The sequence below is a fragment of the Pleurodeles waltl genome, chromosome 6, assembly GCF_031143425.1.
Source record: "Pleurodeles waltl isolate 20211129_DDA chromosome 6, aPleWal1.hap1.20221129, whole genome shotgun sequence".
Lineage (NCBI taxonomy): Eukaryota > Metazoa > Chordata > Amphibia > Caudata > Salamandridae > Pleurodeles > Pleurodeles waltl.
The window spans coordinates 758,064,460-758,081,833 of NC_090445.1; the positions used below are offsets into that span (position 1 = coordinate 758,064,460).

General features: G+C 42.4%; 1 protein-coding gene across 2 annotated transcripts in view; it reads left to right on the plus strand.

Annotated features, from left to right (window-relative positions):
* NRAP (nebulin related anchoring protein) overlaps positions 1 to 17,374 on the plus strand; it is a 337,786-nt gene that overhangs the window by 152,147 nt on the left and 168,265 nt on the right. For both annotated transcript variants that reach the window (XM_069239330.1, XM_069239331.1), the window contains one exon: positions 8,427 to 8,531. In XM_069239330.1, the coding sequence (XP_069095431.1) occupies positions 8,427 to 8,531 (105 nt within the window). The remainder of the gene's footprint in view (positions 1 to 8,426; positions 8,532 to 17,374) is intronic.

Here is a 17,374-nt window from a genome sequence, read left to right on the forward strand (position 1 = left end):
ATAGAGGTTGTCATAACCATTACATATACTCCAGAATGCAAATTCTTCAGTCTGGATGAAATTCGAGAGAATTCTATAAATCTTCAAGTGTTGATTATCATACCTTGCAGTCGTACTGTGGTGGGTCCTATCGTCTAAAACACCAAAACGTGTGAACACTGCATCCTGCAATAAAGCCACATGCACTTTCTTACTGAAACTGATAAATGTTATCTGGAATTAGAATCATATTGGACAATCACCCTTTTTTAATGTTGTATGAAGATTTACACAAAACCATAATGAGTCATCTAACAACATTTATTTCTTATATATATTGAGTCTCAGTTTGCATGTGGCTTTATTCCAGGATCCAAGAACAAAGAGCATCTGATCACTTTTACTTTCCTGCCAGATTGAGCTGATCCAGACTGAACTCAGGGGGGTTCTTTTGGATGCAGAAAAACATGTTGATTGAGTCAGATGGATTTCCTGTAGGTACTGATGTTGGATAAAGGTGTCACTTTACAATTCTGCATTATCCACATGCACTGTACCAATCACATGTTGTTAGGGTTTTAGTAAATGTGGCCATTTTCCAAACCCTTCTGAGCCTTTACTGTCAAGCACAAGACAATGGTGTCCACGTAGCACCTTTATTTTTTATTTTTTTATGGAGCCATACATCAGCAACATGCCTCAAAATCAATCTATTGCTGCCCTTCTACTAGTGTTACAGAGGTAAAGGTTTTGCTCTATGCAAATGATGTAATGGTAGTCATCTCTCATATTGCAAATGCTGTTATTGCTGCTGAGTCCTTAGCCAAGAAATTCTGGCATAGCTCTGGCTGCAAGTTAAACATGGTAAAGCCAGCCATCATGAAATTGAGCTCCACAGACAGTCAACAGGAGAACTGTATATATAGCTAAGTGTGTCAGGGGATCAAACTTTGTTCTTCAATTCAGGATATATTCAAATTAAATGAAGAAGAATTACCTAAAAATGGAAAGGTCTTGACTTAATATTCATCAGCAGATGTAATGTAGTTATGATGATAACACTTGTTTGGTTTCTATCTTTTCTCTACTCCACTTTTTGTTCCAAAATATTGTTCTTCATCTGCAGGCACAAATGTTAAACTCCCATTACTCTTAGTTAACTGTGGTGGATGGGTGATACCAGTCTTATTTTTTTACTACTGAATTTTAATATTGATCTCAAACAAAGTTTACAAGTTCATCTTCACAGTAATAATATCACAAACAATGTAAATTCAAGATACTGGACGACACAACTGTAGGCTGGCTAGATAGCTCTGGTCAGGCTATATTTGGTTATGTGTAAGTGAATTGCTTCAATTTCTCAGCAGAATATACAACCTAAGTGATGGATGGGATGGAAGAAAACATATAGACTCTGGTTCAGTTGTGTGCAAACCAAACAAATTGTCCTAAAATTCCATGAAATACTCTGTCACTTAACGCAGAATCCGTTTTTTATAAGACGTTTTGTGCAAGACTTGACCTCTGTCGGAACCATGGATGAAACCCTGCAGTAATGAAATAAGACACATTTATGCACACATGCAGAGTACTGTTACTCATAATATTGAGACAATATTTAGTAGTTGGTCATAAAAATTGCAAGTGGCTATAAAACATGTTGATAATGTTCAACTGCTAAGGAAAATGTATACAATGTTAATTGCTGTCCATTTTGGAGCATAGTCATGGGCACAGAGTTATTTGGTTCATTGTAAAGGTTGCTTTGTTCAAGGCAGGAGCGGACTTTACTTAATAAACTAGACATCATTGCTCTTCTTACAGTTTTGCACCACTGACTAAGTGATATGCCCTCTCTTTTTCCTGATATGGTTCTCCCCTCAAGGGAACAAATCCCTTCTTATTTGCACAACCATAAAAATAATTATATTACCATATTACCACAGCTATTTTAAACATGTCACTCATACTGTATATATACATATATATACATATATGTTCGATGGCATGTGTAGCTGCAGATACACATGCTGTGCACATCCCGCCATCTAGTGTTGGGCTCGGAGTGTTACAAGTTGTTTTTCTTCGAAGAACAGGGATGTTATAGTTAGGCTCACATTTTAAACTTACAAAACCATAGAAATTCAGTGTTACAATTAGAGTTATTTCAAGCAACTATAACTCTTGCCTTAAGTTAACTATAACTAGTGCATTCCCCTACCATAACCACTCAACCCCGCACTGCCTTCACCATTTCTTTGCAGGTGTCGGCTGCAGGCCAGCCACTGCAGCCTACCCCTCTATAACCACCCAACCTCGTGCCATGCATGACCTTCACTGTACGTGGCAGGGGTTGGATGCAGGGCCTTGTGGCCAGGCCCCTAGGCCAGTCCCCTATAACCACCCAACCTAGTGCCACGCACGGCCTTTAATGTGCGCGGCGGGGGTAGGATGCAGGGCCTTGTGGCCAGGCCTTTTGGCCAACCCCCTATAATCACCCAACCCCGCGCCACGCATGGCCTGCAGCCATTTGTGGCACGGTATACCCACGGGGACTGTGGCCAGCTCCCTATAATAACTCAACCCCATGCCATGCATAGCCTTTCTCGGGGCAAAACATTAAAAATAGGGGGGCCACGTGGACCACCACCTCCCTGTGGCTACATAAGATCATTTTTCACGGGCCGCATTTAATGCATGGGGGAGTTGCTTGGATCCCCCCTGAGCCCCAGGGACCACCACCTCCCCAGAACAACATTAAATAAATATATGAGGGGACGCAGGGGCCACCACCACCCCGGGGCTACAATATAAAGTTTTTTAGGGGGTATGTGGACTCCTCAGGACCTGGGGAACACCACCTCCCTGGGGCTACATTTAATAAGTTTAAGGGGGGGGCTGCATAGCCCCTCTGGGTCCCGGGGATCACCACCTCCCCAGGGCTATTTTAAATAAATTGTTGGGGAGCCACCCAGACCCCTCCCTGCCCTGGAGACCACCCCCTCCATGAGGTATTAAACTTAAAATACTTAGGGGGCTTCACGGACCACCCCTCAGCCCCGGGGACCACCACATCCCCATGACCATTTTTTTATTTTTAAAATGGGAGGGGGGCCATAAAGCTTCCCTCCCTAGGCCAATTTTGAATACGGGGTTCCCATCCCCCAGCACCCGGCCATGTCCTTATGGGTGCCCGGGCCCCACCCAGGGCACCTACTACTCCTTGATGGGGACCATGGGGGACCCTCAAGGCTCCTGCAGTCCTAACTGGCTCCCTGTCTCCTGCAGTAGCTGGCATTGCTCCCACATACAGGGAGCTGCTGAAATTTCAGCTCCCTGCATGCAGGAGCAATCTCTTCATCTCTTTCTCTGTCCGCATGACAGCGGGCAGAGAAAGAGATGAAAACTCCCCTTCCAGAAAGCAGGAGCAGTTTTAACTCTCCCGCTTGCTGGGAGCAGAGTTATGTTTGCTTTTGTTTGGCGGAAGCTGTCACAACTCCCACCAAGCAAAAGCAAACAGCTACTTCCTGAGAGTGGGTACCTCTGGAGATAGCAGGAGCCGGCCCTGGGGGGTGGTGGTCCCCAGAGCCAGGTATGGCTCCAGTAGAGGGGCAGCGCAGGCCCCTCCTTTGATCAGCACAGGCTGGCCTTGGGGAGATGGTAGTCCCAGGGGCCAGGGTTTTTGTGTGGACCCCTCTTTATATTTGATTGTGGCCCCTGGGAGGTGGTGGTGGTCCCAAAGACCCAGAGGGGTCCGTGAAGACTCCCCAGCAATAGTTAATAAGTAGCCCTGAGGAGCTGGTGGTCCCCAGGGCCCAGGGGTCGCTTTTTGCTATTTGGTGTAAATCTGTTCAGTAGTTTAGGAGATATTTAAGGGCAAATAAATTTGTATATCTCTGGCCATGTTTAATTGCTTAATTGGTGAATTTTCACGAATCAGCGTGCAAAAAGAAGCGTTGCAATTGGCGGACCACAACCTGACTAGAAAGTTGCGACCACCCTTTTTTTTTAAGGGACACGGTCCCCAGAAGTGAAAATTGAAATTGAAAGTGGCATAAGGGGTCAGGGTGAAGGTACCCTGAACCCAGGGGTGTGATACAGGTGTGTTTAGGGACAAATTATAGGTTTAGTATTATTTTGCATCATGGCTTGTGATATTTGTGAAAATGTGTGAATTTTCAAGATTTTCCACGATTTATTTGCAAAAAATTCACAATTATGAAAAAATTTGAAAGAAAAACACACTCATTTATACACTAATTAATTCACTCATACATGCACTCAGAGGCTCATGCACCCACTCACAACCCACTCAGACACTCATGTACCCACTCATAGACTCACACACCCACTTTCAGACCCACTCAGATGCTCATGCACCCACTCACACATCCACTCACAGAGACAGGCCCTGTGGCCAATCTGCGCTGTGCACAGCCAAAGGCCGTGCCTGGCACGGGGTTGGATGGTTATAAGTGCTTGGCTGCAAGGCCAGACCTAGTGACCAACCGCCGCCGCACACAGCCAAAGGCCATGCGCAGTGGGGGTTGGAATAACGTATAGTCATTAAAATTACTTTACGTTAAATAACCATAGAAATTCAATGAAAAAACAAAGGTTACATGGGCATTAGAGTTAGGTTCTGAATTTACTCATACAAAACCATAGAAATTCAGCAGTTATAGAGTTCTTTCAAGCAATTATCACTTGCGGCTTAATGTAACTATAACTCGCGCCGAAGATAACTATAACTATATAGCTGTTAACTACTGCACCCCATGGTATCACAAATTGTGGGTGTGCAGTTACCTCAGTTGTTTTTGTTCTTGGAATGGGGAAGCTTGGGTCATCAGGTAATAAAAATGCGTTTTCTTTCATAAACGCTGCTACAACAGGCTAGCTGGAAATGTTTCTAGGACATTGTTACTGTTCTTAAAAAATGCCGTCTTAGTGTATAGATGGGATTTAATTTTGAATATTTTATTAGTTTATTGAACACACGGTGGGCCGAGGAGGGAATCTGTTTGTAAATACATGACTGGTATTATTTGCCAGTCATGACACGATAGCTGAAATGTGGCCTTATCTCTGTGAGAAATGAGCATAATAACGCCGCCCAATAAGAAGACGATATGCTAAAAAATAAAAACGATTTTATTGATGATACTATTTGTTATTAACAGTCAAAACTTAAAATATTCCAAACAAGGATAGGAAAGTGCCAATCGAAGCTCTACGTCACATTTCTAAAGTACCGGAAGACGGTTCACGCTTGCAGTTGAGACTCATTAATGTGTTAGGCCCACCTTTGGAAGTTGTACAATAACACAGACGTCAGCATCTGTGACGCCTAACAGCTACCTGTTTATACACGTTAAACTACGACGGTACACTTTGGACATCAGGGAGTGGATGGGAGGCCGATGGCCTACGTTTAGTGCTGAAAAGGGTGGTGGTGGGATAGCAGAACTATAGAAACAGTCTTTGTGCCCTCTTGATCTGGGCAGCTGTTCCCAGTCCTCCAGTTCTGCTAGAGGTCTGGGAGTTGAGCTTGTCCGTGAAGTTAAAATATCCTCCCAGGTAGTAACATAACGCAGTCTCTTCTTTAAACAACAGTGACGGAACCTTACTACAGTTGTTGCCTGTCTTACTCCTAAAGGTTAGCCTACAATCATTTCTGCAGTCATTGGTTCCCATCGCAATGCCTCTTACCTCCGCTTTAAAAAAAGATACATTTTCAATAAACTGCACGTTCTTCAGAACCTGCGGCTAGACTGACCGTTGCTGTTGCCATTTTAATATGGCTTTATCCATTGTAAAACAAGTTCATACGCTGCCTATTAAAGCTGCAGGACACTTCAAGATACCCTGAGTTATTCACTATTGTCTTTGCTGTGGCTCTCCTGAGGGCATCTCTGCCTTACTATTAGTCTGCGCTCCATCTAGTGCGTCGTTTACATTTTGCTGAAACTTCTACCAGTGCTTAAGAGCAGGATAGGGTGCCTTGCCTTTTTTCACAATTGGTCCCAGTCTTGTGGCTCTCTCTTCCTCTTGACTTCATGACATAATTCTCTTCATTTTCACATCAGCTTAAACTCTCTGGTCGATACTGTAGGTTGCTACCTCCCTAGTTATCTGGTTTTACTGTGACACTATAGGTAACTGAGTACTGTACAAGTATTCTTTAACTTAACGTATAGAAGAGCACAGTATCACATATTTTAACATACACTCACATAATATAACTTAAAGTAACATGTAAATTAGCATTTCATTCACTCAAGAAATATTGACGGCTTTATTTCTCAGTTGCTTGTTACATCCAGCATGCTTTGTACTCATGCATTGCATCATACTTGGTAGCTACATCGTACTTGTCTGTGTTAAGATCATGCATGTCTGGTACATCATGGATACCTTGTGCTTGCTTGAGATATCATGCCTGCCATTTCCAAGGAGCCCTCTTGAGGACTGTGCTCGTAGTGAGGCTCCACATTCTCTGAAAGTATTTGGCCTGCTTGCTGCACAAGCTTGCTAATGAAATCAAGACATTAATACCACCAGATTGCCTTCTGTGAATTTTGCGCCATGAGGCGGGTGGAAGGGTGTTTTTTGTGCTTTTCTGGAGGAGATGAGCGTTTGGAGGAATGTGGCTATGCGTGAAAAATTATTCAATATTAATATTCTGTTTACCTGTTTGGATAACAGTGTGTCAATTGAGTAGGCAGGATGGGGGGCTGCTAATGTAGGAAGTAGTGGGTTATTTTATTTCACAGGGAGCAGTGCTTTGCCTGCTACGCACTTATGTGTAAGCTAGAGGTTTTTAAATATTTTCTTGGGCTTTACGTGTAGCCATCCCCATTCTGCAAGGAGCGGCCATTTTCTCTCTGTTCCTACAACCACTTAGTATGATTGTTACACAGTATGATTACTTTCAACAGTCTGTTTACCTGGTATTGCTGTATCACCGCAATCAAGTTTAGAGTTTACCTCTGTCCTCACTGCATGTAGGCCAATGTAGGTGAGGGTAATTTTCTTGTGCTTAAATTTAAAAAGTATATTATGATCACTCTGCTTATTTTGATGGATATGCTTTCTGGTAGGTGCATTTCTATTTTCTTGGTTAAGGCACAAGAGGTGATGATTCGTGGCTAATGAATGAGGGGATAGTGAATAAGAGGATGGGACATGTGTTGTTGATTTAGAAAAAGAGCCTTTGCCTTTGCTCTGTTCAACTTAAGTCCAGTTCTTCCTATGGAGACATTTTGAGATGCGAGCTAAGTGACTTTGGCCTCCCAAGTAGATCTGGGTGTCAACTGTGTAGAAAGTGCTGTTAGAAGGCAGCGATGTGCCATGACAGCCATTTTATGATCATTTGAAATGAAACTGAGTCAAAAGCAGCAGGAAGTAGGATATGTAAGCGTATGAATTTGGAGTTGGCCCAGACTGGAATAATATCACAATTGCTCAAGTTCAGTGCCACATATGGTACACAAGCTGATAAGCGGGATTCTAGGGCAAGATAGGCTTACAGAAATCTCATGTGCAAAAGCAATTTCATTCTAGGATCGTGACAGTTCATGAGAGGCCAGAAATACTGTAGTAGTTCTCATGCACCGCTGGGCCTGTTTGCAGATATTTTTGTTGTGGTCAGATTGGTGACTGCTTGAATGGTGCTATTACAGCACTGTTATTTCAGAAAATTATGAGATCTTGTGAAGATTGACGATTGGAGAAGAAGGTGTGAGTTTGTACATGTAGAATTGTACATCTAAATTGGGGTGGTTGTTCATTTTGTTACAGGTGTTTTGTGTCTGAAAATCACATTCAGTCTATTCCTGAAAGCTTGTCAAGTGGCAAAACGGCATACTACTGTAAGGAGGTTTCATTTACTTCTGAAACATATTCTCTGAGTCTTCTTTTGTGTTAAATAAATAATTGTAATAAGAGTTCTGGCCTTCACACCTGTGTCTGGGTTTGTGACAAGCAGTTTCAGGTGTATGCAGAGTAACTTGAGTTTTGAGAGGTTGCCTGGATGGTATTTGGTTTGACAGAGAGTTAGTAGAAGTTGTAGAGGAAGTCATCCTTCCATGGCATGGGAATGGAACCAGACAAGTTGGCTGCTTTATCTCAGGCTTGGCTAGTGGACTTTGATGTGTGCAGGAGCAAGTGACAAACGGGGTGAAAAATGATGTGGTCTGAATTATGAGTCTCATTTTGTCCAAAGGCTGAAGTTGCTATCTGCTATGATCACAGCGGCTAAACCTTTAGTACATTCGGCAAAGAATTCCCCATGTGCACTGAGTGGGTAATAGAATAGGATGCTTTGTAATTTAATTTGCATGCTTTTACTTCTACCACCATGTTTTTAATGGCAATCTCTATCAAAAACATTAGGAAGACTGTATATTATTAAACTCTCATTTTGTATTGATGTCTGGCAGCTGAATTATCGAGCTCAGTATGAAAAGAACAAGGCCAACTACACTCTTCATCAGGATGTTCCTCACCTTGTCAAGGCCAAGGCTAATGCTGAGCTATTCAGTGGGGTAAGCATACTGTTGCCATGGAGAACTACAATACCTTTAAGTGAAATGCTTCCACAAATCACAATTGAAGACAACTTGTCCACTGCAAGTCGTGAATACTTGTCATTTAAAATGATAAACCATAACAAAAATAAAAAAGATTATAGATATAGATGGATTGTTTATTTCTCCCATATCTATACATGGAGGAATCCTGACTGAGGGCCTGATTCACAAGGAGCCTCTGAAATTGTAGCGAGGGCCCCACACTCATGGCGGGACCTTTGCATCGAGTAACTGCAGTGCGGCGGTCCCTCAACTAGTGCAGGCCCCTCAACATGACTGTGGGGCTCTGCTACGTGTGCAGATGCTCTTTGTGGATGAGGCCCCTTAGAGTGCAGTTACTCCTTTGGGGTGACTGAGTATTTTACTCTGTCTTCCTGGCAGAGTAACTGCACTCCAAATTTAGAGATGTCTACTGCCCCAGCACACATCTCTTACATTGGCAAATACCAAGGTCATGGCAGAACCTGTCTATGCTTTGAAACTGTGGCATACGGCTTCATCAACAGGGAGCTATTGACATGCCATCAATATGACGGAGCCATGCGCACACTTTCAATTTCTTTTTTTTAATTTTCAAAGTCACACTGCCAAAGCAGGATTTTATTTTAAAAAAATCAACTAAAAAAAGCTATGACCCCCTCACCATGGGAGTTTTCTCCCGTGGCATGGGGTAATTGAAATGTTTTACTTTCACTTACCACCACGTTTTGGATGGCAGTAGTCAAAAGTAAAAACTTGCCATGTGTTTGCCCTCTCTAAACAGGGCAGGCGGACTAAAGGTGATACTCCAATGGCTGTACTCTGTTGGGCCAGACAGAGACAAAGTAGTCTCTGCTGATGACATTCTGAAGGTCAGCCTGACAGTAACGAGGGTAGACGGACCATCGTTTCGGGGGAAAGGGTACTCCATGGCCGTTGCAACAGGTTACCATTTGAGCAACACTTTAAATCAGGCCCTCACACTTGAAGCATTCATGCTCATTTGTGGATTAGAGAGAGCACCCTGGGACAGGGGAATCGCTTTTCTCATTAGACAATGATATTTGGAAAGTATGGGTGTATCACCTTTTCTTTAATTCGTATTTTCATATGCTCCTTACAATTTGTTTTTTGTTTGTTGGGCAAAGAAGACTTCAATTGAAACTGCATTCTGCAACATAGGACCATCATTAGACACTCTCGCTTAAAGGAATATAATTACCCAGCAGCACATGATAGTAAAACACTTTATTATGTTTATGAGGATGCATATTAGGTAACCTTTCTCTGCTGAGTAACCGTTTCACATTTATTAGGATCTTTGCTTTCAATAACAAGCAATATACAATTCCAGCTGTGCACCTGCCTTATTTCCCTTTTCTTCTTTTTGCTGCTGTCTACATTCATCCTATTATCGTTGCTGTTTTTACTTCATTTTGCCTTGTTTATTTTCACTTTAATTATTAAATGTGGTTTTTGCTGAGATTTCTTGCAAATTCACATGTTTCTTCTTTGCACTTTTATCAAAGATTTCCAGAGAAAATATTTTGTCCCTCAGTTTCAACATGCATTGTTTATTTATTTTACTATCTTTAGGTAATCTTTATATGGTATTGTTTTTTTTATTTTGTTTTTTTCATTTTTTTTTGTGCCGGCTACTGAAAAACGAACCATATAGATGGTGTACCTACATGTGGTTGACAGAAAAAATAATGATAAGTACATCTGTTGATTCACAGTAGGGCACGAGTATAGTAATAGGGAGACCTATACAATATTAATTCTTAAACCAAAGATTAATAATAAGCTTATGATTAACATTACTGAGCACGGAGTGCAGAATTGGTCTCCAACATTATTCCCTCAATGAAAGAAGAGAATATTCAACATTCTTGCTTTTCCAACCACTTGATTTATTTCATAGACAACTCAGGCTTCACTTTTACCCAGTCTAAGCCCTCTGGGTGAAAATCAGATAACATCGGAAAATCAAATAAATACCAGTTCACAAAAATAAGATCAAACCAGATAAATATCAATTATTTGCATTCTTCTAAAAAATGATAAGGTTACAAAAAATTGAGACGTTGAACTTTAACCAGATTTTAAAACTTAACATCCCCATTGGTCTTCTTTTCGAAGCAGCACCAGAATTTGTATAAATATACTTTTTGTATTTAATTTGCTGTAATATCTTTTGATACGGGGCTAGAAATGGAAACATGGGAGAATGTTGGAAATTACCATCTTTTGCACGGTGTATCCCCAGATTTTTGCCTTCACAGTTTTTGCTGGTTGTACACCTCTGTGCACTTTACCCCTGCTAAACAGTAGTAAAGTGCCTGTGCTCACCCTTTAAACATGAGGACATTGCATACCAATGAATGGCGTATTTAACCTACCTATATGTCTTTAGTCTATGGTACCCAGATGTACCAAGGGCCTTTAAGTTAAATGTTACAAGTGGACTGCGGCACTCCTTGTGTCATCCACTACAGTGATAGTGCACACATTTTTGCAGGCCTATCCTTTGTAGTCTGGCTGTGCAATTTTAAAACTGCTAATTCGACCTGTCAAGCCTTTTGACAGGCCTAAGTCTTCAAATTAAATATCAATAAATCATGGTATTTAAAAGTAGGACATACAGACAGTTAATGTTAAACATATCCTAAGAGTAAATAGGCCCTAAAAGCTATTTTCACTGTAGTAGTGTTGGCTACCTCATAGAAAAGCATAGGGATGCAATATGATATATCCAGATAGGAAGTGCCTAGAGATGTCATTCTTGGACTTTTTAAAAAAAACATTTTAAGATATTTATTACAAACCCAATTCACTAGAGAAGTTGGATTTGTAAGTTTTGTTTTGAAAAATGTACTTTTATAAAATGAGCTTTTCCCCACCTAAAGCATCTGGATGCCCATGTGCATGAGCCGAACTGTCACCTGGCAGCTGAATAGCTTTCCTTGATGAGGTGTGAATTTGCTTTCAGAGCTTAGACAAAGGCCTGGGGTGTGGAGAGCTGTTCTGTTCCTCTGGCAAGATGACCATCTGGGTTGTGCCCAGGAACCTAATTAACTTCAAAAGAGGCCTACCATGTCACAAGCAAATGTTAGCTGACACCTAGTCAGGGCCATTCGTTTGTGTTGTCTTACCCAGCCAAGCAGACGCCAATTCCAGAGGGAGAAGAGCTTCCCCCAGGACCAGATTAGAGTGACCAAAGAGGAAAGGTTGCTCATTTTTCCTGGCCACACCTCTGAGGTGGGCACACAGGCTCTGAAAATAGGAGGTGGGTTTCGCCATCTTGGAATTAGGTAGAGAAGGCCACTGTGGAACTGTTTGAAGTAGGGCACACAAGAAGTGTGCAAAGGTATGTAGGGTTGTCCTGGGAACTTTTACCCTATGGTTAGGGGAGGCCATGAGTCATCCCACCCATATGATGGCACCAGGCATGAATGTGGCACTCACAGTGGCCTCCTCAGAATACTTTCTGGAGCTATGGAAGAACAGAAGAGGACTGGACCTGCTCTCTGTGACCTGAGAAGAGCCTAGGAGACTGGATGTATTCTCCCTTTGAACTCAAGCAGACATGGAGTCCAAGGGCCATAAAGCTGACCTCTGTTCAAGCTACAGGGACACAACAAGCCCTCCGGTAGTTTGGCACAGAACAGTCAGGCTTAAATTAGAGTCAAAGTGTAAAGTATTTGTGCAACACTTGAAACAGTAATAAAATGGAAAAATCCACAAAACACAATAGAGTAGATTGTAATAAATAAAGCAAGACCAAAATGGCAAAAATCCAATCAGTAGATCCAGAGATATGCAATTTTAAAGATTTATGTCAAAATAGGGGGAAAGATCCCAAAGTGCCACTGTTGGCTATCTGGTGATGTGAAACCATTAGAGAGTCGCAAGATCTGGCCGACCGCAAAGGAGTACGGGTCAGAAACAGGGACCAGGTTAGTTCAGTTACCTTCTCAGTACAGCGCAAAGAGTCCCGATGGAGGGGACCGCAAGTAGCGCAAACATTCTGTTGTTGTTGCAAGCGGTCAGGCTGGTGCTTTGCAATGGCACTCTCTGTGAGCAGTCAATGCTGTAACATGAAGGGTTAGGCTGACGGACATTCGCGTTGGTGCACTGTACGAGTTACAGTGTATTTGCACCAACTAGCCTGTTTGTACTTGTAAAGAGCTGAAATTTTCTTTTTTAGCAATTTTGAAGCACCAACTTGGGTCAAGAACCTGAGGGCCACCACTTGGGGGCCAGGGTGATTGCTGGGTGCTGGTTCCCATGGGTGTGAGCCTGATATATCCCTGTGGCTCTGAACAGGAGGCGAGCAGACTAGCCCTTGGAGACACTCTGAAAGTCCTGGGTTCAGGTGCAGGTCCTGCCCCTCTGACACAGGCAGGAGGGCAGATGGGCAGAAATCCAGCAAGGTAGCAGTTCAGCAAGCCAGGAGTCCACCTGAACCGCAGTTCAACAAAGTGATAATCCTTTCAGGGGCACAGAGCCTCCACAGGTCCAGAAGTGTACTGAAGATCTGGTGTCTGAGGTCCAGTATTTATACTTGGTTCTTACTTTGAACTTAGAAAGCTTCTATAGGTTTCCCTTTGAAGTTCACACACTTTCTGCCTTCCTTGCCCTAGCCCCAGACTAACTACAGGGGGTATGCAGCCCTTTGTGTGGAGTCAGGGTACAGCCTACTCAAGTGTTAGTAGGACTGTGACCAGCTTTGTCCTCCCATCATGCCAGTGATGGCCCACCCAGGCATACATTGGCTCCCCATTGTGTGTGACTGTTTAGGAGGAATACACAAAGCCCAATTGTTAGCTTTCAGCCAGTCATGTGACCCAGAGACAGGCTACAAGACGGTAAAATGCTACCCTTCTAAAAGTGTTATTTGCAAAATTTTAACTTAAAATTCAACTTCACCATAAGAAGGGATTTTTCATTACAATTCCTAAGACACCCAACATGTACTGGTTTCCTATTCCCATTTGGAAATTACAACTTATCAAATGTAGTAACTCTGTTATCCTATGGAGAGGTAGGCCTTGCAATAGTGAAAAACAAATGTTAGGGTTTCTCACTCTCAGGACATGTAAAACTTAGATGTAAATGTAATATTTTTTAAATGTATTACACCCCGCCCTCTGGGCTATCCATGGCCTACGGTAGAGGTGACATATATGTATTAGAAATGAAGGTTTGGAGCCTGACAGGAGGTTTATTTTGCCAGGTCAAAGTGACAGTTTAAAACTTCACACACAGGCTGCAATGGCAAGCCGGAGATGTGTTTAAAAGGGCTACTTAAGTGAGTGGCACAATCAGTGCTCCAGGTCCACTAATAGCATTTAATTGACATGCTCTGGATACACATAGTAGCACTTTGCTAGGGACTTATAAGTAAATTAAATATGCCAATTGGTGATAAGCCAATGTTACCATGTTTTAGGGAGCGAGCACATGCACCTCAGCATTGGTTAGCAGTAGTAAACTGTGCAGAGTTCTAAGGTTAGCAAAAACGAGGACAGCAAATTTGGAGGAGGAAGGCAAACACATTTAGGGGAAGACCACCCTAAGGCTGACAGGTCTAACAATAACATTATAAAAAATGAGCTCTTGCTTCCTGTCCAGTAAATGGGCAAATCATTGTATGTGCCAGACAAAAAAACAGGGTCATCTGTTACAATTTCAGAAAACTTAAGAAAAGTGCACTCGTAAAGACAGTAGCAAATACTAGAATAGTATCTCTTTCACTGATCTGGTATCCGCCACCACACAAAAAAAATCAACCATTATACACTTTTTATATTGGATGAGTCTGATCAACTCATTGGTATGGCAGCTTTTATTCAGTCAATTCCAATATCCTACCAAACACACTAAAGAAAGAGGCAAAAGGCACAATGCTGAGTTGATTTTCCTTTTACCTTGACACCGATCTAACCAAATACATTTCAGCAAAACTCTGGCAGATCTTTAAACCCTATGAAGGGGATTCCAGGGACTCACTTCTATCTCTAACTCTCCTATACGCATTGTTGGAAACTCTGACTGCGCTTCGTAAACACTCAGAAACCTTGTATATTCTCTATGGAGATGATGACCAGTTATACTTACAAGTCTCATACCCAGCAAACATACTGTTCTAGGGAAAACTCTACAGGACACCTGATCATGGATGTCTTTACACCACCTGAAATAAATCCTTTTAATGCAGAATTCCTTTTTGTGTCACCACTTCGTAGCTCATAACTGTTCAATTCGTGGCTGAAGTCACTAAATGTAGTGGACTGTAAACTTAACATCAATGAAAAAGTCTCAACATGACACTAGATAAAATCAAAAACTTTGAAAGGCACAAACTCAGACTTCTACAAGGAATTAAACCTCTGTACCTGAATCAGAATTTAAAAAGAATTTTAAAAGATGGTACAATCCCTGGTTATGCCAAGACTTCAGTATGAAAATTTGGTACTCACAGGTGTTCTGAAACTACACTGAGTCTAATCAGTATTAAACATCAAGAGCATTGAGACTTATTACAAGAGTTAAAGATTTTGATAACTTTATCCATGTTCTCATTACTCTCAGTTGGCTCCCACTGAAGAAAGAAACATATTCAAAGTCACTTACATCACACACAAAGTCATGCACCTAGCCACCCCAAATTATCTGGCAAAAATATCTTACCTCGTCAGCGGGCAGTCACTCTGTTTGTAGGGTGGAACCCATGCCTAACATACTCTAAGAGCCCCCTCGCTCCAAGAAACAAACAATTGTCTCTCTTTTTGTTTTGTGGAACTCCTGTAGAAAATGCAACTAAAATCCCATTGCAATATGCCACAAATTCCTCTTTCACAACATTAAAGAATAATCTGAAAGACTTACTGCTGCAAAAATAATTCAATTGATAATTTCTGGTCCTACTCAATGTAGTTGCTCTACCCAACATATCACAGCAAGGGTAGCTTAGACCCTAAAGCAAACAAGGAAATTAGACACCCTCCACAAGGTCTGGTAATACAAAACAGTCTCTAGTTGAGATGGAGTGGGCCCCTCACACCCCTGTCCCTGGTGTCACTGCACATGTTGCTCTGTTGAGTGTTCTTTTCTCTTCCCCATGTGAACCCTTTTCCCCAGTTTTTATCTCTCTTTCGCTCTTTTTCTGTGTACCATCCTCCGTTTATTGAAATTGTTTTGTTTGTTTCTATTGGATGGTACCGAGAGATCAGCCTCTATGCTGAAAATTGTAGGAAAGCTCCTCTTTTCAATGCTCACCCCGCACTTTTTGCATGGTTTCTGGTGCAATTTCAACTGACAGTGCACTGGGTCTCTGCTAAACAGGTCCCCAGTGCGAGAGATCGTCCTCTAAACTGAACAGTCATTTTTCCCAATTGCCAGACCTTTAGCTACCACTGTAAGTCCCTGGTAAATGGTACTAGTGGTATATAGGGTAAGGGATAGTAAAGGAAAGAACCTGAGGGATGCAGCAAGAATTGTGCCACCCTCAGGGACCCTTTCACTAAGTGCACACAGTGCTCTTTTCACAGGCTGCGTGTATTGGTGCAGACCTAAAATGAAAACACAACATGGCACACACCCTGTGTGCCCTGGTCCCTTTACACTGCATGCAATATATGTAAGTCACCCTCTAGTAGGCATCCAGCTCATAAGGGTCCATCATATTAAATTTGAGGGCATACCTACATGAGCAGCAATGCCCCTGGTATGTCTTTGTCAATTCTCAGACATAGTAAGTCAACACGGAAGCCATTTTAAGTACATGTGCTGCCACTGGCCATTATGAGTTCCCGAGCTACATGATGGCTTCACTGAAGATAGGGATGTTTGGTATCAATTATCTTATATTAATTAACCCTCACTGAATCCAGTGATTGATTTATTAACACATGCACTCAGAGGGCACCTTAGAGGTGCTCCCTGAAAACCTGCCAGCTTTTAGCGTGGACACTGACTGGTCAAAACCAGTACAGTCACCTTAGACAGAGTTTTGGCCCCCTGAGGTGAGTGTCAATGCTCTTGAGGGCTCAGGACAAAGCGAGCAAGTGGCTGGGATGGGGAACCTTCTAGGTGCATATGCGAGATGCCGCCTTTGGAGTAATTGTGACTACAAGGGACAACTCCCCTCCCCTTGTTCCTATACCTGAGGCAATTTGCCTCTCCAACATAGGGCCTTCCTCAGTTACCTCGAACAGGTAGGGCCAGTGCGCATTTCAGTGCATTTCCTCATGTTTTAGCTGAGACAGCCACCCCCATATACAGGAGGGATCCTAGGCATGATGAATGCCCCAGACCAGTTCGGCTATAGGAGAGGGCAGAAACATGTTGGCCATATAATTCTGGATGACACCTTGGACCATTATGTTCAAGATTGTCCCATGTTGTTTTTAATCTTACCAACAAACACCATGAGTAAAAGATTAAATTATACAGGTGATTTGTGAGATAATTTTAGCATTTATTCCCCTTCAACTGGATCCCTGCTTTATCCAGAAAGATCAAATTTCAGCACTCCCTCAGAGTTCTTTTAACAACGAGGTTGAGTCCACCCAGGTGGTATCATCTTACCTGGGTAGGGGTAGGTGGTCGAATGATGAAGCATGACACTATAATGTGTGTGAGACAAACTAGTCCGTAAAGGGAACTCCCCCACCCTTCTCTGAACACTCGCCCATCACTACCACTTTCCATGCCTACAATTTGATCATCAAGTCGATGACCTACTTACCTGTGAAACGGGCCAGAGGAGTCCGCTCCAAGTATTCCCCATACATGTTGTGTTATAGTTTAAT